Source organism: Polyodon spathula, chromosome 49 (assembly GCF_017654505.1).
Source record: "Polyodon spathula isolate WHYD16114869_AA chromosome 49, ASM1765450v1, whole genome shotgun sequence".
Taxonomy (NCBI): Eukaryota; Metazoa; Chordata; class Actinopteri; order Acipenseriformes; family Polyodontidae; genus Polyodon; species Polyodon spathula.
Genome location: NC_054582.1, coordinates 713,519 through 734,296, shown reverse-complemented (window position 1 = coordinate 734,296; position 20,778 = coordinate 713,519). Strand labels below are relative to the sequence as shown.

The 20,778-nt window shown below is 43.9% G+C and overlaps 1 protein-coding gene across 5 annotated transcripts; it reads right to left on the bottom strand.

The window, feature by feature from the left end:
• Window positions 1–953: 953 nt before the first annotated feature.
• gapvd1 (GTPase activating protein and VPS9 domains 1) lies at window positions 954–19,326 on the bottom strand. Of its 5 annotated transcripts, none has more exons than XM_041238514.1 (26): window positions 19,083–19,326; window positions 17,691–18,534; window positions 17,203–17,289; window positions 16,178–16,312; window positions 15,584–15,776; window positions 15,029–15,189; window positions 14,429–14,558; window positions 13,921–14,046; window positions 13,304–13,477; window positions 10,972–11,112; window positions 9,565–9,699; window positions 9,110–9,229; window positions 8,889–8,966; window positions 8,187–8,521; window positions 7,434–7,521; window positions 7,000–7,032; window positions 5,664–5,741; window positions 5,404–5,529; window positions 4,751–4,880; window positions 4,274–4,386; window positions 3,898–4,057; window positions 3,545–3,732; window positions 2,562–2,775; window positions 2,349–2,421; window positions 1,965–2,162; window positions 954–1,282 (listed from the first exon to the last, which is right to left on the bottom strand). In XM_041238514.1, exons 1-26 carry the CDS (start codon window positions 19,265–19,267, stop codon window positions 1,142–1,144), a joined length of 4,386 nt encoding a protein of 1,461 aa, XP_041094448.1. In that variant the 5' UTR covers window positions 19,268–19,326; the 3' UTR covers window positions 954–1,141. The 5 variants fall into 5 exon arrangements, with proteins under 5 accessions (XP_041094448.1, XP_041094447.1, XP_041094452.1 ...); XM_041238513.1 differs by having other exon boundaries at window positions 15,029–15,192; window positions 19,083–19,325; XM_041238518.1 differs by having other exon boundaries at window positions 8,256–8,521; window positions 15,029–15,192; window positions 19,083–19,325.
• Between the last annotated feature and the right edge of the window lie 1,452 nt (window positions 19,327–20,778).

Genomic DNA, 20,778 nt, shown 5'->3' with positions numbered 1-20,778 from the left:
AGATTTGTCTTTTGAAAAGCTTTATTTATGTAATTTGATGCAATACATTTAGACTTATCTTCTGCGGTGAACAACATTTGAGTAAGGTTATCATAACCAGTATAGTTAAAGGGGAAATTTAAAACAAGTACATCCCCCAAAAAATGACAAAGTTGCCTGTCCTCAAACAAGGACAATGGCATTTAATGGGCAACACCCCCATCACAAAACAAATGGTAATTATACAAGATGAGTTCTTACAACAGCGAAGAATATTCTCATCTCGGGCACGCTAGGGGAAGGATCTTATATCCCACTTGTAAATGGACAACCAAAAAACCTGCTCTACTTACTGCTTTGAGGGCTTTGTGATCGACACAACAAAGATCACCCCCTACTTCTACCTGGTTAATACAAACACAATACAAACACACACCCCCCCCCCATTTCCACCTGGTTAATACAAACACCACCCCCTACTTCTACTTGGTTAATGGGGAGAACAGAGGAAAAAAAAGTACTGCTTTGTTAACATTTATTCTCCCTGTACTTCACCTTGACATAGGTGATCATGTAGCATAGAAACTGTAAGCCGACTATTAAAATATGCCAAACCAGGAGTCCTCCAAGCTGGGATTGTCCGGTGCGGGTGGCAGGAACGAGCAGCTTTGAAGAATGCATTCTAGTGCAACGGGGGGCTAATTTGGGCTTGTGAGGTTCTGACAATCCGGGATCTAGGAGGGAGAAGTGCCATTTATTCTACCCCTGTTTTTTATTTTTATTTTGAGAAATGTAAATTTACTGAACTGTGGTCCCTTTTTTTAATTTATGCAGTGCTAACTGTCAACACTACAGGACAAAAAACAACAAAGAAAATGGGGGGGGGGGGTCAAGTTAGTCATTTCATGATTTATTATTACAATTTCTTGACTTATTTTCGTTTATCTTTTTTTAAATGTTGTATTATTATTATTATTATTATTATTATTATTATTATTATTATTATTATTACCACTGTTAATTATTTTAAAATGCCTCTACTCTATGTACAAAATATACAAGTGAGAAATGACGTGGTGTTCTGTTGTTGTTTTTTCAGCAGTTGGTGAGAGCGTTGCCTGCTTCCTCCAGAGCAGGCTGCTACTGCAGCTGGCGTTCTGCATCACTTGCGATCGTCTATGGTTTTAATGAATTCCACTGCTGCTGTGAACTGCATCCACCAATAGGACTCCTCTCCACCCAACCGGCTGGCATAGAAATTATTGATGTACTGAATGGTGGACAGCAGGCAGGGGGGGTTGGCCTGGAGGGCAGGGGAGGGAGATAGAGAAGAAACTGCTACTACACGGTGCAGAGAAAAGCCAATGATGGGCACAGATTTGTATTGCTACTTAAAACATGTATTATTAAATTTATACAAAGGGGGATTCAGACCAAAGGATCTGTACCAGAATATAAATATACACGTTTATGAAAGGCAATCAGGATTTGGAATAATGTATTTATCATTTTATTTATTTTTTTGAAAAAGGATAAACTTGAGCCAAATCTTCCTCAGGCAGGATAATCCTAATTAGGTAAATGGCCTTACTAGGGTAGTTTAGCCTCCCACAGCGAGCCACGGGCATGTCATTATGTAGACCCTCTGTTGGCTTATTGGCAATGTCTGTTCCTTCGCATTACAACTGCATCAGATTTTCAAGAGGGTACAAGCCAGTGCCATGAACAAAAAACATAAAAGCGTCCCAGCCCGGAGAATACAGGGTCATGCTGGCTACTATGCGAGGAGCGTTGTGAAGATGGCTGGTGTTTAATAGTAAATTAGCCACGATGAAAAGCTATTTCGATCGGGGCAAAAAATAAATAAATCTGCACCGGCAGGATAAAATTGGCCACTATTTTCATAATTTAAAATGTTTCCCTTCAAATGAACTTCCATAGCAGTGTCTAGCTATTGGGGCTGACTCCCCTCCTCTGCATCTTACCTTAATCAGAACAAACACCAGGACAGGGACAAAGTCGTCAGCCCCAGGGACAGAGTCCTCGTTAGCCAGGCTCAGCAGATTCATGATGGTGGAGCACATCCTCAGGATGCACTGGACCTTGTCCCGCGGGGTCTTGTAAGCGCTGATCGTCCGGATTTCTGCCTGTGCAGACGGCCAGGGAGCCTCTTTCAGGTAGACCTGGAACCGGGACACAAACACACCTGTGTACAATAATGCCTTCCCATACATCCCATAATCAAATCCTGGGAATATGTTACACAGGCAACATTCCGGCACATTTAATTTTAACGCACTATGTACCCAAAAAAAAAAAAATCTATGGAAACCATTAAATAAATGAAATGAATAAAACGTGGATGTTACCTCCGGTATCTGGAGTGCCTTGTGATTGGCCGTCACCACTTTTGAAAGGCGTTGCATATGTTCTTGCAAGAGTCTGAAATAATAATAAAAACATTTAAATGAAAAAAATCAGCTGTGTTGGTCCTACACCGTTCGAACACCAGGTGACGCCAAACTCCATGTGATATTCCTTTTAAAAAAAAAAACACGAAACGTTAACGTTGGGTTGCTTACTGGTCTCTTAAGATATCTCCGTCCTGGTTGGGGTAGAAGGCGAACTTGAAGATGCGGTTCATGACGCTTCGCTCGATCGCCATCTGAGCGTCCTGCAGCTGATCTTCACTGGCGTTCTGCCAGATCGTGTCGTTTGCCATGGCCCCGTATAAATAGCGCAGGAAGTCCTCAACCCAGTCTGTTTTTTCATCCGAGGCAGTAAAACCCTGAAAAGCTGCGTGCGAAGAGCAAAACGGGAAAAAGGTTGCTTCCATAAATATCTCCAGCCACAGCTGTAAAACAGAACCGCAGCCAGAGGGCAACACACAGCACCCTACATAACTTGTACTAATGCCCTAGCCAAGGTTACTTCTGTAAAACTACAAAGTGTGACATGCAGAATATGAGAATAATGAGAATTTCTCACTGTTAAATTATTTAACGTTACTCCCAATGTTTTTAAACTTAGACTTTACATTTGTAGCTGTGTCTTCTTAGTGGCTGGCAACGTCAGTCTAACAATTTTCCAAACTTTTTGAGCTCCTAAGGCGAAGTCAGAAACTATTCTTGCATGACCAGACAGTTCTCTTCCAAACTCATTTTTATGCCACGATCATAAAATCTGCCTTTAAAACAAATATGAAATCTGATATTAAATTACGACGGCTTGCTGATGCCATCTACAGAGCAGATTACAAACAGAACATTAACTCACACAAGGCAACAGGGTGCTAGAGTGGCAACACAGTCTGAGGTCTGAATGAGAAGTACATGTACTGAGATTTCAGCATCAACACCAACCACACTACATGGATTACATGGACGAGGGAGTAACACCTTTTATTACATTTTTTTCTAAGTTCTGTAAGGATAATTTTAAATGCACTATGACCCGTGAACCCATGGGTTAATTCTTCTATACTTGCATGCTGCTTGCTGAATGCTACCTGCGTTTTGTAAAATGTAACAGATCGCTCGATACAAAAAGGAAAAAGTTGCGGCACCTTTAATGAACTCCTGCATTCTGGGTTCCATGCACTCCAGAAGCAGCCGCACACAGACGGTGGTGAAGTATCTGTTGGCCACCTCTTTGTCTCTCAGCACCCTCTGCAGCAGCCGCTCCAGGTGAGCCTGCGAGGTCTGCAGGCCCTGGCGACACCGGATCAGGTAGGCGATGTAGGGAGCGCGTTTCCTGGAGCGTACGAAAAGCCACGGATTACCATCAGCTTAGTAAGCCTGCGTTTTACAAGCCTTTTATCAGGACAACCATACCCCTCTAGTCCAGAGTGGCTTCCGAGCCGTTTGGAACACCTCACTGGAGAGATGCAGACAATGAGAGTTTGGAAAGTGTGCACACCTGTAATCCTCAGCTATGGCAGCCAGGAGTTTTCGACAGGTCCGGCTGTCGAACCGAGCCACGCATCGCATCGTCTCCTGAATTTGGGACATCAGGTTCTTGTCCTGAAGGTTGATGGCTTCAGCCAGCTGGACTTTCAGGAAGCAGACGATCTCATTGTCTAAGACACAACCAGAACAGGCCAGGGTGTCACAAGGGGTTCCAAATACCGTTTTTTGATTTCTGCATAAGATTATTTTTCTTAAATGCCATGATGAAAATTATTATGATGATTCTTTTTTTTTAACAAGATCATTTCTAAAAGGGGAAAACGGATGGACAAATGTGTGATAATAACTGCCTGTCCTGTTAGATTTGAGGAGTTCCATTCTTTTACCTTCAGGGTCCATATGGTCTGGCAAACCATTTCTAGTTGTAGCGGGAGTCAGAATCGGGAAGACAACAGAATCTGCCGAGCACAGCGCCATCCTCAGCTTCTTCTTGGCATCACTGCTAGTGGAAGAGGAAAATTAATTGTGTGGGTGAGCAAGCAGCCTTGTCACTTTCAAAATGGAATAACTAGATATCATTTATTGTAACATGCTTAAAAAAAATAATGAAAAGGGACTGCACGATCTTATTTAATGCTTAAAAAGTTTTTTTTTTTAAGTATATGGAAAACTACAAAGTGGTATGTAACATTATTCAGCAGGTTTCATTCGACTATGAAGCAAAATTAGTTAATTATACAACTCTTGGCCATAGTTGTATAATATGTTTGATAGATAGATTGTCGCAAGTGGATTTTGACTGACTTTGAAAGCAATGTGGAGTTTGGCGCTGAGATATACAGGGGCAGTCATTGAAAAGTGACCTGAATGAGAAATTGGAATCCTGCGGCTGGGCTGTCTGGCTGGCAGAGTCGGGTAAATCATCAGTGGAGATATTCTGAAGAGCTTCGTCCCGTGGAGAGCCGTGGACGCTTTCTCCTTCTCCGAGTCCCTCTGAACAGATAACAAAAAAGAAACAAGAAAACTATCGGCGACCACTTCCTTTCCAGGCAGCTTCGAGAGTTTCACAAACTCACACTTAAGATTCAGGACACTCAGCTTACAGTACAGTGAATCACTCAACCAAACACACCCACTTGGAACCAGAAACCGGGCTCAATGCGATTGGAAAAGTCAAAGATTGGACTTCTGCCAGTTAAACAACGCTGGCTTGATGGTTTTGTTATTATTGCTCCTCATGTTAAAAACATACAGACCTTTTCGAAATGTCAAAATGTGACATTTCGAAATCTAACATAAAATACTGTACTACTATTATGGCTTCCATATGTAATATAATTCTGTAGTTTCTTTGATTACACGATGTTAGAGAAAAATCGAAATTATGTTCATACAGTTCCTTTAATTAATTACGTCTCAACCCTAACATGCTAGCTGATGCAAAGCTTTTGGCCACAGCTGCACATAGTCACCCCCAGTGAAAGACCCAGACAACGAGTCTTCATTAAAACCTCACCTGGCCCCTCATAAGGCGTGGAGGAGGCTCCCTCGCTGGGGCTCCCTCGCTTGATGGCGTTCCTGTATTTATCCAGGATGTCCTCCGCTGCCTGAGCCTGGGCACTCAACCGGGGCGCGGGCTCGTCTGCAACCAAAACCAAGAGCACGACATCAAATCGGTGTGAACGGGCGCCCAGATTCGTTGTTTGCATCTCGGGATGGGGGCTGGGGGATAAATAAAATAAAAAAAAAAAAAAAAACACCTAAAATCACACCCACCTACGGGCGGAAACCTTTCCGATCCCTGTTCATCCCTGTCCTTTTCCAGCTTGTCCTTCTTCCTGAAACCGATGGGGGCTGCAGAGAGAGAGAAAAAGGAGGGGGGGGAGAGAGAGAGAGAGAGAGAGAGAGAGACAGCAATGGGTATACCAGTGTGATCAACAGAAACACAGACAGACAGACAGACAGACAGACAGGCAGGAGAGCATGCGCTCGCTCCCAGTCATGGAAACACAGAAAGGAGTTGCTTTAGCACAGGGCTGCACAACTGCGGTGCTTGAGGCCTGGAGGTCACCTGCTGCTCTTTGTTCCACCAGTCCCCTCAATCACCTTACTGAACCAATTTCACCTCTTTCTAGGTCTTCATCAGCTAATGATTCATTAAAATCAGACCGCATATGTGTATCCCTGACCTGGTGCTTTTTGTGGCATAGGGACTCTAAGAACACTTTTTTTTTTTTTTGTTCATTCCGAGTGAGATATTATGGCATTTCATCAGTTAGCTCAATGGAGGAACAGTTTGGGATCTTCAACAATCAAATCAACTATTTTCTTCAGTGAAGTTGTTGTTTAAAAACCAGTTCCCATATTTGCTAGTAGGTTTGAAAATAGACCGTCCCCGAATGCCTGTGCATTTAGTTTTTTTTTTCTCTCCATTGGACAAACTATACCCTTCGGAATAATGCTGAAGTGCCATCTCAAATAAAATAAAAAATAACAAATCAATCAAATGCAACCTAGAAACATGCAATACACTGATGAGTTATCCATCAGTACAAAAATATATAAAACAAATAAAAGCTGAGCGAAAACGACTATAATAATCACCAGCTTTTCCCAAGCAGGCGCTGCTGGTTTTCATGCAGTGAATCTATTTTGGTCTGACTGCCGAAGCGAAGCGGTGCTGATGAGCAGCTCAAAACACACCAGACCTGAAGATGGAACACTTTTACAAGCATTACAGCATCATTTACGTCCTCGATTTTCTATCCTAATCTCCATGTGGGTCTTTCTACTGTATGTGGTGGAAAAATTGAAAACGTTTTCGAAACAGATCTTTCATTCCGATCTCCTTAGAGCACGTTATTTATTTTTTTTATTAGCTTTTAAAAACCGTTGTGCTTTCTCGAATAGGCCACTCTACAAATCAGGCTTTGGTTCACATCACAGCTCGGTATCACGACAACAGACACGTAAATCAATCAAATTAAAAGGTGCACTTCTACAAAGCCTTGCTATCTGTAAAGCCACAAAAAAAAAAAATAATAATTTCACAGAAATGACTACTCAGCATGACAACTACAGTATATAACAACATCCAGCTCGGGGAGTTTACCTGTGTCATGTGCTTCAGCAGTCCAATACAGCACTGTATAGAGAACACAACAGACAGGGTGTCCTTTCAGAATTAACTCAGGGGCAAGCCCTACACACACACACACACACCACTGTCTCCTCTCGTCTCAGAAACTGTGTGCCAGCTGTGCCATGTGTCAGCTTGGGCTTGCACTGCACTGTAAGCATGTGCGCTCCTTGCACAGCACTACAAACAAACCTAAAGAAACACGTGCAACGGATAGAGAAAGTGCGCATCTAAAAACATGCAACAAAATAACAAGTTGACACTACAGTATCATTTCTTATTATTGTCAATAGGTATGCCTAGACCAACGGGTTTATTATAAAAAATAAAAACCAAAACTGGCGCGCACACACACACACACACACACACACACGCAGACAAAGCATTTCAATGTCATTTATTCTTACCTTTAGGGATTGCAGAGACAAAGCGCTTTTTCCACCAGGGTTTGTTCCTGTCTGACTTCTCATCATCGCTGTCTTTCCTCTCCTCGGTCTGCGCATATTAAATTACCTTGTGTTATTGTATTCAGTGCGTCCGTCTATTAAAAACTTTGCGCTTTGTGACTTTATAAAATCCCGACTGCTCCTGGACGGGACAGGGGCTGTGCAGACTCACTTATTAACACATTACACAGTTATGGAGTGTATAGGGGAGACGCAAATTAAAAAGGCGACCTGTCCAGCATTCTATTGAAAATTATACACAAGTGATTTGGGGATGCACAGATCTCCAATTCCACACCCGGTAATGAAGTAGTGTCAGCAAACACTCATCTCTGTTGGAAGCATCATCATCATCATTACTATTATTATTAAATCAGCCATAAAAAAAGAAAAACATGCATAAACACAATGTGTGACAAACTAAGTTAGGCATTTTCTTTCCTGCAAACCCACCCTGTACAGACAGAAGAGAGACGCAACACACAAATGAGTTTCAATCTTAAAAATAGGCAACGTACACACTGCATTTTGGGTACTGTATAATGAAACAGGAATGAGCAGAGACTCAAATTTCTTGCAGAGCTGATGAAAACCACACAAAAAAAGCGGTCTCCAGCACTACCCTGGATCTCAGAGCTAGTCCACTTGTAACACACTACTCCAGGTGCAACGGCCTGGCCTGCAGCGGAATTAAGCCCCCGGTAACGCCCTTACCTCTCCTTTCAGAGAATCCTTACTGGGAGAGGATGAGGGCCCCACAGGGAAACTGCCAGGGGCTCCTACCGTCACATCTCTCTCCTCGGTGCCGAGCCTCCTGTTCCAGCTGGGGTCACTGGTGGGCCTCCTCGAGGCCGTCACGATGTCCGAGCTCCTGCTCCTCACCAGCCTATCTGGATACGAGTGCCGCTGCTCTGCCTGGCACAGCCCATGCGGCATGAACACGGGCAGCCTGGGCTCCTGGCCCATGGCACACGCCTCTGGGATCGGGGGGTCCGGGGGAGGGTGTGGTGGTCGTGCGTAGTGCCCCTTCGGTCTGACCACCGTCGGAGCTGTGGAGCCAGCAGATAGATATAAAGTGCACACAAGATGTATCACCATTTCTCTAAATTTAAAAATGAACTTCATGCATGAACTTCAGGTGAATGGAGGCTAGCTAGCGCTGCGGTGTGGAAGATCCCAGTATGAGAATGTATGGGAACTCTCTTAAAACGAGTGCTTGTATTCTCTTTGAATGGTGATAGAACTATAGTGGGTGCGAACAGTCTTTTGTTGTTCTACTCTGGAACACTGCGTTGCAACGTGAAGCATGGCATGCATTCCATTTTCATGATCTTCGGCTGACAGAAGCGGTACTTCTTAAATACAGGATAACACGTGCACCAGTCTACCGTGTTCAGAACAGTCTGTTTTATTTACCTTCTCCAGAGGCGAGGGGGTCAAACATGGCAAGCAAGGATTCGGCTTGGGAAGGCGGAGATGTCAAATGCTGGGCTCCTAAGACAGAACAAGGAACAGCCACGATCAAATAAAGAACGGGACTTTGGTGCGACGTTGGCATTTACAAGCACAACAGAGGCTCTCCTAGTTCTGCCTTGCAGTCCCGGGGTTACTTCAGTACGAGTGATTAGGTGCCTCACCATGCCCAGACTCTTCTGCGTCGGGACTAGTCACGGAGTCCTTCCCTCCAAAATCAGAACTGCACTCCGATCGAAGGTCCTCAATCTTACTGGGGATGTCCTCGGAGGCTGCACTTATACCTGCCCAAATGCATTAACAGATTCCAATTTTATATGCGCTATTAAAGTCTTTCAACACGTAAAAAGGGTCTGGTTTGATCAACGCATTCCCCTGCTGGGATGGTTGCATTTATTTTTCAGCACCAAAGAATCCACCCGTTTTAAATTAGCCCCTTATTTTTTTGTGATAATCCCAGTATAGTCACGGATAAGTGGTTAATGCAAATCGGTGATTCCACAGTGCTTCAAAATGCTCTAGAAAAAAACACCTGTGTCCAGCAGGGTGAGTGAGTGAGTGTGTGTGTGTGTGCGTTTCTGCGTCTGTGAATGACGGCTGCTAGCCTTGCTTCCAGTACCTGAGACCACGCTGAGGCCGGGTGTGCTGGGTCGAGAGCTGACCTCGCGCACGTCTGTGTCATCGGAGGTGCTGCCCAGCCCAGAGCAGCTCTCCAGCTCCTGCAGCCTCTCCTCCTGCTTCAGGTCTTGAGCCTCTGTGCACAAGAACAAGCGCGGAGAGTGAACACAGAGACTGTATCAAAAAGACACCGTGTGAAGGAGACCAATGCATACAGGACTTCTGCAGTAATCCAGCAATTAACACACACAAGATGCTTTTGTTTTCCATGCAGAACAGGTTTTCAATGCAAAGTGAGATGGTGACATACTGATATTGGCAACTAATTAAATGTAAAGCAATTAATCCATTCCCACCAAAATTAAAATTAAAATTAAAAAAAGCTTTATTCTGCAGTAAATAAGAAACAATCAAATCACAATTTCTTCAGGTTGTGTCCATTAACACCCTCCACCCAGCAAATAAAACTCGGCACTCCTCTTGCCCATAAAACAGCGATTTAGTTAATGGGTTGTTGCAATGTGAACAACGCCGTACATAATTAAACTGCAGCTCAATTTAAACTTGAAAATGGGAATTCATTTTCAATTAACCCTCCTTAAAAGCGTCGTCTTATTTGTCGGAGAGATATGGCGCCCCATTACCAGACCCTGGCAAACAGAAACCTGTTAAAAGCCCATCAGGCTGATGGTACACCTGTGCTGTGCAGGTGCAGGGAACACGGAGCAGGCAACGTCATGGAAACCAGGTGTGAGGGGTTTAGGAGCGGATAAACTTAGTCCAAAACCACACTGCCCTGCCCTGATTCTACGAATGACAAACCGATTTCAATTTTAAAACTAGTGCCTTTAAAATAAAGTGGGGGACAGACGGATGGGACTGTAGCACTACAGCCACGGTGATCCATTACCTCTGCTTAAAGTCAAACAAATCAAGCAATAGTTTGCATAGATCACATCATTAGTAAGCAGAACATTCATTTGCATGCTCATTTGTAATAATGTGTTCTTAAATTGCTCTTTTGTGTCTCGTTTTCGCTCCGCTTAGCCAGGGAACCAGGAACGTTATTTAAAAAAAAAAGTCAATCTCTGCCCTTCACATCAAAACTGCCCTTGGGAACTGAATATGTAATGATAAAGCACATACTGTACACAGAGAGAAAACTCGCCTTTGGCTGGAAGTGCTGCTTTAGCCCTATTAAAACAGAGGACTGACAACACATTCCAAACGTCTTTCGTACCTAAATTTCCTTTCATGAACCCAATCAAAAAGTGACTATTTTATAACACTACACCTTTGACAAAGTTCAATGTTTTTGGACCCAACAATGTCAAAACCAGGCAGCTTTAGGCTTTGCCGCGCCTAACTGCGGTGCTGGTTAGCGTTGTGCCTGTGCCTCTGTACGTACCGGAGTCGCTGGGCAGGACCTCCACGCTCCAGGCCTCGCTGGTTGTCTCGGAGATAGTGGATCCGGTGAAGGGGTCTAGCAGCACTGAGCCGGAGCCTGGCAGACACAGCAGGCTGCCCAGCATGCTCTCTGCAGCGGCACCTGCACACACCACAGGAAGACAAGCCATTACCAACACTGGTCATTATTGGACCACATGTCATAGCAACGAAGGGGGAGAAAGAAAGAACAAGGGGAGAGAGAGCGCAAAAATGAGAGAGTGAGAGCGAGAAACTGCATTCCCAACAATAATGCATGAAAATACACCTGTATGCAAACATACAATACTCAAACTGTATTCCTACCAGCCATCTTCAGGCTTGGACAGGCATGACACAAAACAACAGTTTGAAATATGATTACAGTGCCACCTTGTTAGAAGCAGAGATCCTAGTTTTCCACAATAAAAACAAACAAAAAAAAACTGCATTATTCCACAATTAAAATAAGACTGAAATTGAGTTCCCCCCTCACCCCCCAATGTCACATTACAAGATACACAATTAACACAGAAAGTAGTCGTTTATCTGCGAGTTAGTCTTTGTCATCTGGATGGCTATTGCCAAACAAATTGACCAAACTTTAGGGGTGATCTGTATTGTTTTCGACATCTTCAAACAGCTTGTTCAGTAACGACATGGATACATTACTGAAGTAAACTGCACACCACTTACTAACACGAATGTGACAGGGCGCCTCGTTCAGCCTTCACCTCTGTAGACCGGAAGCAGTTTTACTGAACAAGTATGTTTGTTGTTGAGGATTCTATATTAAAAGTGAATTGCTTTGGTTATCAAAACAAACAAACAAACAAACAAACAAACAAAAAATCCCTGCATGTCTTTTGCCCGGCCCAAGCGTAAAACTAAAAATTCTAAGGACAGCAGGGAAAACATGTGTTTTTAAGCAGCAAACGGATTCCTAGGATCCCTGGTTACAAGGAAGCCGTGCACACAAGGTAAGAAAACGTACACAATCTTAATCGATTGGCAAGACTAATGCAAATAACACTGCCTCTACATTTTTACTATATAAAATCAACATTTCACAATGCACTCTGTGTTTTAACCTACAGCCCTATTTCCAATGCCTTGTAATTCCGTGTTTTTGGACACAAAGGAAACTAATGAAAACATTTTTTTTAAAAGGCGTAGTTTATTTCTGTAAAGATTCAAGACTGCTGTCACTCTTCACTTTCTTCAAAGTGCAGACAAGCAGCATTGTCTTTCAGGTGTATGATTAAATGAAAGGCACAACGAGAAGTGAAACAATTAGAATTTCTGCCTCATTATCATGGTAATCTTATCAGTGGGATAATGAGGTATTAATGGAGATTTAATGTGCATCTCATAACCGAATCCCTCGGAGAAAACACATAAGGAAAATCGCTGTAAATTCACTTAATGATGTAAAAGTCCCCAAACGCCATATTCCAAAGAATGAAAAATGTCGGATGCAAATGAGAGAGAAGCAAGGTCAATTGCACTGCAGGGACCGAAGTGAATGTCAGGGTTTCATATAACGAGGGGGGGGGAGAAAAGGAGGCACCAAAACAAGATTAACATTTTAGATTGTTTATTATTGTTACTTTGTCGAGAATATTGCATTTCTGGACATAAATGAGCAATAAAACGAAGAGCCAGCTTATCATCACCAGCGGTTTTAATCTTAACAAGAATCGAAAGCGTACGTATCAAGTTCTTCATCGTGAAATTAGATGCGTCGGGCTGCTAAACAGTTTTTATCAGCCTATCTGACCCGTTAATCAATAATCTTAGACATCTCCAGCGCTGTTTTCTGATTGAAGGGTTGGCTTCGAGTTGGGAGCGTAATCTGAAAGCATTATTTTGTTTGTTAGTTTCTTTTTTCTGACTTCACTTACCCAGCTGACAAAATGATAGTGATGCCTCTGTGTTTACTGATAATGGGGTTTATTTTAATGGTCATAGTGATGCCTCTGTGTTTATTGATAATGGGGTTTATTTTTAAACAGACTGAGATGCAATGATAAAAGACTACCACCAGATGGCAATCTAGTATCTAAACTTTGCACACAAACCACAGTTCAAAGGCAGCTGTAGCAGGGAAAAAAAACACACGATAAACGCAGGTTTATATTCTAGCAATATAACAGTTTTTTTTTGTTTTTTTTTAATAAGATGACTGTTGACAGCATGTATAAACAGCTAGATGTTTTAACACTACGGTGCAGAAATTGCCAGCACATGTTCCTTGCAGGTAAAAGAGGCTCATGGTTTAACGGCATTAAAAGGTGCAATGCTCGTTTCCTCACCGGCGATTTCCTGGAGCCTGTCCTCGTCAACGTTGGGATCGAAGTCGCTGCCCAGGACGTCGGTGCTCCAGGTTTCGCTGACGGTTTCCGAAATGTCCCGGTCATCCGTCAGTCCCATCATATCCCGGATTTCAAACTTCCTCAGCTTATCATCAAGGTTATCCTGCGTCGTGGCTTAACACAAATGTTGGAAACATCAGTACGGCTCAATGTGAAAAGTGATAGGTACTAGTCACTGGTATGATATTTAGTGCTATGGACATATTTTATTGATATTTGCATCATTCATCTCAACTGCAACTCACTGAAAGAATTGAACTTCTAGTTTAGCCTCAGAATAATCTCCACGTGTTTTTACCATCACTGTCAAACGGTTTAATTTTCTCCTCCTGGGACGAACAAACCGAGATTCAAACGATCTTTAAATATTACAGATAAGTCTATGTTACTCTACTAAAGTACAGGACTAAAATAAAAACCAGGTAAGACCATTGAATTATAAACAAGGCAGGAGAGATGCACGCAGCAGCAATGATTTCATGAGTTGTGCATGCTGTGGTTTGAATGAACAGAAGCACGCTCGTCTGTGAATGCATGTCACGGCAGCTTCTGCTCACCTTGCTCATGTTCCAGTAGCTGCAAGGCCTCCACCCCATTGCTCCCCGAAGGCCCAGCCCCCAGCTCAGACACCGACTCTCCTTCCAGATCCAAGGAGGACACAGAGTTGGAGCGATTGGAGGGACCTGCAGAAGAGTTCACTCCCTGATTACTGACCAGCGGGCTGACCACAGATGGGACCACTCGCTAACCCAATGCAATTTCTTTACCCACCAGATTCGTTGTGCTGGTATCGACACAGGCAACAAAGTGGTTTTTATTTTTATATATTAAAAAAAAAAAAACACACCACACCTTACCAGTTTTATTATTTTACCAACATACCATCATAGATGTTTATAGCTTTTACTCCAGCACTATTTGTATAAGGCAAGAACTTTTTTTCTCGTTTCAGATTAACACACAAACAACTGTAGCTGTCATTTCATAAAGGGCTCCTCCATGTGCACCTGAGCAGTTTCTCAGTGGAAAATGTCGCCATCTGCAGGCTGTCTTCGAAATACCCACCTTCCGAAATTCCTTCCAGGTTGTCACTGCACAGTGAGAAGCGCAGGGTTTTGTCAGGTTTGCCATGCAGCTTGGCGTCGTCTACTGGGACCTCCCCCTGACCTCCATCAGCCATTTGCATGTTCAGCACCTAGGCACGGGAAAGGCAGTGCAGTGAAGCCTGGAATCAGGAACTCCTTTATAGGAGAGAACATGCTTGCTGCACTCCATTTACACTGGCGTCTGATATATTACACATACACACACACACTTACCATGTTAAGCCCAGTCTATCATTATGAATAACACTTTCACGTGGTTTACCAGCTTCTGATTCTAATTAAGACCGAGTAGGATTACCAGTATATCTGAAACCACTCCAAAAATATTAATAAAAAGGAAAACTGTGCTGCAAGCCGCGTGTGAAGTTTTAAAAACTCAAAGCGCTATGGAATACGTTCTGCACTTTGCACCCTAGAGAGGTCCTCTCTAGCCCTTACTGCACGTTACCTAATCTTCAGACACCAGCGCAGCACTTTAATGACACTACATGCACAGAGGCTCCCAGTAAAGAAACCTGGAACGCCTCTCTCTCTCTGAGATCGTCTGCTCCCCGGTTACCTCGTTTTCAGACATCATCCCGGGGGTGATCTGTGGGGCGTTACCGAGCGAGATCACCAGCACCTCCTCGGGAAGGACCTCCTGCACAGACTCCTGGGAGCCTGCCTCCGGGTCGCTCGACTGGTCCAGGGCGTTGTTGGAGCGGCTACGACCGCGTGAGGCTGCTGGGGAGTCACAGCAAAGTAAGGTCAACACCGCTCACACCACAGGGGGCCAGTGCAGCCCAGCAGGGGGGCACCACCCACACCACATAAACAACACAGTCTTGTAACTATGGTTACCCACTATAGCGCTATAAAGGGTGAGCACTGTATGTGTGTGTGATTGTATAATTTTTTGTAGTCCGATTCTGCTACCAAGACCGTTTGATTTATATGTATTTCTACGATATTTTTAGTTTCTAGCACCTTGGGTGCTACCGCAGCCAACCTACTAATCATTGATAACTTATCTGGCAAAGAACATTTGTAAACTATTGCCTATCAAGAGCAAATCCTCCAATCAATGAGCGGGATGCAGAGAGCTGGGATTCCACAGAGCGGTTTCATGAGATACCTGTTGGCATTCTGTTTTTCTTGTTGGCAGGAGTGGTGGCGGGAGAGAGCTGGGGTGTGCTGGCAGGTGTCAGTTCAAGACTGTTGCTTTTGCCTGCCCTGGACTGCGGTACGCTGGCCAGCAAGGTCTCCAGAGTCATCCTGTCTTCATCGCGCAGCTGGTCTCCTGACATGACGTTCCTCACAAAGTCCACCTGGGCGTGGGGAAGCAAGTTAAATGGGAAACGATCAACAGCATAGCTCAGTGCAGCAGCGCTTGGCTCTGGAAACATTTCAGATCACTTTACTGCACCGGTTCTTATAGGAGTCCCAAGAGGAAGTTAAGGAAATTACAAGGGGGGGTTGAGTGAGCAGCTAGGATTACAGCAACACCATCCCATTGCTCATACAACGAACTCTCTTCTGCTTCTACAGGCCTGCACAAAACAATAATAATAATTCTGACGCTCGAGATCCCTTCCCCTGATTGTTATATTAATGTTTATCTTTCAAAATAAATCCAAACTTTCCAACAACTGTCCTAAAATCTCCATTGGCGATTGTGCGCGGGACGATTGAGAAGGGGATACATTAGACGTGTCAGAATCCTGTTTACCAGTGCTATCAGCTGACTCTGCGTCATGTACACCACGGTCCTACTCAGGCCCTCCAAGAGGTTAAGAGAGGACATGGGAGGGGTCTCCACAGCACGCCCACCAATCACAACATCCAGAAAAGTAGCAACACAGACCTGCAGCAGAAGAAAGGAGAACACAAGAGGAAGCAATGAACACCTGGCAGGGCTGCACCTCCTCACAGACCACTCTGTTTTAAATCTTCAACAACCTCAACTCTTCCCCTTTAAATCTACAGGCGATTCATTTACAATAGTAAAAGCCTCTTATTTTTTCTTTCAACCCTTTTAAAAAAGGGTACACTGGGCACAGGAGTCCCACAAATAAAAATTATTCTGACGTTCTTATTTGTGCATTGAGGTGCACGAAATAGGATTGAAAATGTACTGACAGGGTGGCATCTGGTCATCCAAAAATGGTCAGTTTTCCTCCTTGTGACACCCTCCTTGTCCGTCCCCCCCTCCCCCATATCATTATAAGCAATTACATAGCGACCAGCAAGATGGCACAAGATGACAAAACATTAACTGGAAATATAAACTGCTAAATGACTGGGAATTTGGACTCAAGAGTGCAAAAGCAATCTGGATAAAAACCTGCAAATTGCATTGTTCTGCAATCATTAAAACCCCCCCCCCCCCCCCCCCTTTAGAAATGAAAATATTATTACAAGATTTTAATTGAGGTAATATTCTAATACAACAAGCAGCGACATTTAATTTGAAAACCCAATTAAATCATTCAAACAGATGAGAAACGCTGCGTTTTTGGTTTTTTTTATATATATATATATATATATATATATATATATATATATATATATATACATAAATTAATCAGGACAAGCTGTTTTATGTTAAGTGTCTCCCTAAATAACGGTTACATTGCTGCAGTGATTTTTTTGTTTGTACACTGTTATATATGCACGGGTATTATTCAGCTGCGGCACCCAGCTGGTCTAATGGTCTGCATGTTACACCTGCCATGGGAATCTCATTCAACTTACTTTGTCGAACTTTGAAAGGCTGCTCTTCCCTCGAGGATCTCCCTCGCCAGCGCCTGCCATGGCTAACTGCTGCAACAGTCGACCAACCTACAATTGTTGCAGAAAGAAAATAAAAAATAAATGTTAATGCAGCCTAATTCTCTGGATAAAATCACTGGTTTTAACCCTACAGCTCACTGTCAATTCTCCCAAACAATCACAGTACAGTCAAACTAAAAATGTAATAGCTAGCCTGCTGTTGAGGTATGTGCTGCAGCGTGATTACAAGCATCCACAGGCTGATCACAATACACTCAAAGAACAATATAAAAAAAAAAGTTACTGTTCGTGTTTAATATAATGTATTATAAGCTTTACTTATGCATGCTTTTTTTTTTTTTTTTTTTTTTTTTTTTTTTTTAATTGGTCAACCCACCATTGTGCCTTCATGTCTACATCAACTTGATTGGCTACACTACCTCACTCCGGTATATTAAAGGACTCCTCACCTGCATGAGGTTAAACCTGGCCACTTCGTTGATGGGGGCGTCGGAGATGATGCCGTACTGCTCGGGGTTGACGATAGCTGGGCAGATGAAGCAGGCCAGGAGGAGATCTGTGCACATGGCCCGCACCTCCCCCACCTCCAGCCTCTCCACACACGACAGGGTCTTGTACATCTGCGTGATGATCCACCGCAGGCTGTGGGGGAAGCAGTAGGTGTTCTGCTTCAGGTAGCCGATGAACTTGTTGACCAGGGTCACCAGCTTGGCCTCGTTGGACTCCACCATCTCCAGGACCTTGCGCCTGTATCCATCGGAGCCCTTCTCCCCAAACAGCTTCTCCTGCTGGGCCGGGGTGAAGCGCTCCGTCACCTTGCTGGGGTCGGTCTCCAGGTGGTCCTCGTCCTCCACCAGGAGCTGCATGATGGGCTCGTGGAGCGTGGCAGTCAGGAAGAGCTTGGCAGAGTACAGGCCCTCGGAGAAGAGCTTGAAGAGGATGCTGAAGGCGCAGGTCTCCCGGCGCAGCAACCTCCGGGGGTTGTCGCTTTCCTTGAGTTCGAACTCGATGAGGTAGCGCAGCAGCTGCAGCAGGTAGCTCTCGTCCTCCTGCATGATGCAGTTCCCGTACAGCGAGATGAAGACGGTGTGAATGACCCCCTGCTCGTGCTCCTGGTTCAGCTTCTCGCCCGCCACCAGGCAAGAGGCCACCAGCCTGGGGTTCTCCCTCAGATAGTTTAGGAACTCCCCGTAGATGGTCTCCTGGAAGCCCAGCGTCTTGTAGCCGTCCACGAACTGCGTGTCCTCCAGGATTCTGGCATGATGGCAGCACTCTGCCGGGGAAGCCTCAGCGCTGTGAGGAATGATAAGCAGCGACAAGATTAAATATGGCACGCCGAGAAAAAAAAGATTAAAAGATTAAAACACAAGATTAAAAGGCATCCTGGGAGGTCTGTTGCAATTACTTGCTGCGTCTTTTTTATTAACCAAATCACTGTCCCTTTGCCCCCATGCCAACCACTTAGGGTTGCAATGCAAAATATGCTCCAAAAAACTCAAACAAATACAAGTTGTGTGTGGTGTGTCTTATAAGAGATGTCATTTCAAACATTTTGGGCAAGAGGACTGCAGAGTGAAGCAGAGTTAACATGTTGCATGCAGGGTGTCACTTTCAGAACACGTGACATGCAGTATTATTTCTCAGATATCTAAAGGAAAACTGTACTCGGTAATAACTATTACTAAACATTAAAAAAAACGGGCTGCTAACTTTTTATCTTATGTTCTACTGCATGCACGGGATCACATCTGCACACAAGATGCAACTCTGACAAAATCTTAACAGCGTCTGGTTAATTTCTCATCTGTGGTCGCCGCTGGCAGCTGCTTGGCTCAGCCCACCTTGTCAGGATCAGCCTGTCTAGGTTGATCCTCTGCTGCTTGGTGATCCATGCCGAGCTGTACAGCTTCTCCGCTGTTTTCAGCACCTCCGCGTTGAGCCGCTGAAGAAGCTGCTTCTCCGAGTTCACGTAGAGCCGTTCCTGTTTGAGGTGATGGGCCAGAGTGTGGATATCTGGCTTCACCATCTTCACCAGCCAAGCAGGAGAGGGCAAAGGCACCAGCTGCAGCAGGAGCCAGAGAGGAGACGGGGCAATTAACAGCACGGTGGAGGAATGCTCAAGGGAGGGCTACAGTTAGCACAGGGCACACAACGGCAACCCATGCTGGGGTTACTGCTGTCACAGTACACCTCCTTCTAAAAGCAAAAAAACACAGTACTGGAACTGTTAATATTAAACCAAGAACAAAACGACAATTTTATATTCTAAAAGCAATGATGAATGCAAGATACCAGTCAGCTGTTAACTTTTAGAAATAGTGGTCGTAACATTCATAAATTAAAATGTACCAAAAAAAACCTGCATACTGATTTTAAGAGTCTACAGAAGACAACTCCTTGTGACCATTCGTTCAGATGGTCAGTCCCTTTAAATATAAAAGCACCAGCTCTCTTATTCAGTCCCTTTGGCTGTCGTAGGACTAGTAGCACCGTAGCCCTGTGTGTTATGGTTTAGTAGGGTGACTGTGGATACTTCTGACATGACTCTACTTCACCAGCAAGAAACTTAAACGGATTTGTTGGGCCAATGCTAAATTCTTTCAATTACAGCTGCCCTCTTGTGGCGAGAGAATGACACTGCAGCGCTGTAATATAACAAAAACAAACCATCAATGCTGCTGTGGAGTATTATTATTATTATTATTATTATATTATTATTATTATTATTATTCATTTAGCAGACGTTTATCCAAAGCGACCTGGAGACGAGGGTGAACTACAGTATGTATTGTGAATGGCTATGGAGACAACACAACAACAAAACATACTTTCTCAAAACATACCAATATGAAACTGGACGTTTGCCTTTATAATTAAACTTGAGTAAACTAAGGCAGATGCTGTCCCCTATTACTAATGCGGTGTAAAATCAGGATAGAATGCACCCTTAGCTGAATGATTTCTGAAACAGTCACTGCACACAAGAGGGTCTTTGTAGTTGACAGAGAAGGGAAACAGTGTTTGCTTTAATGCCCTGAAAAGAAAACGACAGAAGAAAGACTGCAGCTCTCTGCGGGAGTCAGGAACGAGGAATGAAAATTATACGTTGCAGGGTATGATTAGCTAATTCACGCGTTTGACACTGTGCTCGTTTCCGGTTCTCTCCGCAGTTCAATCAGTTGCTTTGACAGCCAACAGAAAGATGCCTTTCAATTTTTGCATGCGTATTTGGTTTTGTTTGTGTGTGTGTGTGTATATATATATATATAAAATCTATCAATGGATGATCATCTAAATTGATATGGGAAATATACACCGTACACGGATCTTCCACTAGGAAAATACGGAAAAACTCATGTGACTTGCGAGTGGAACTGCACTAGCAGGTGAGAGCCCGAGACCGAAGACGAACATGCCACCTGATCCTATTTGTGACGAACAATCACACTTGGTGGGAAGCCTGCCCGGTGGCTGGTTTCAAATGTGCTTTTGTGGCAGGTGTTGGTGGCACTGCACAGTGCTATCACTTCCGTTGCT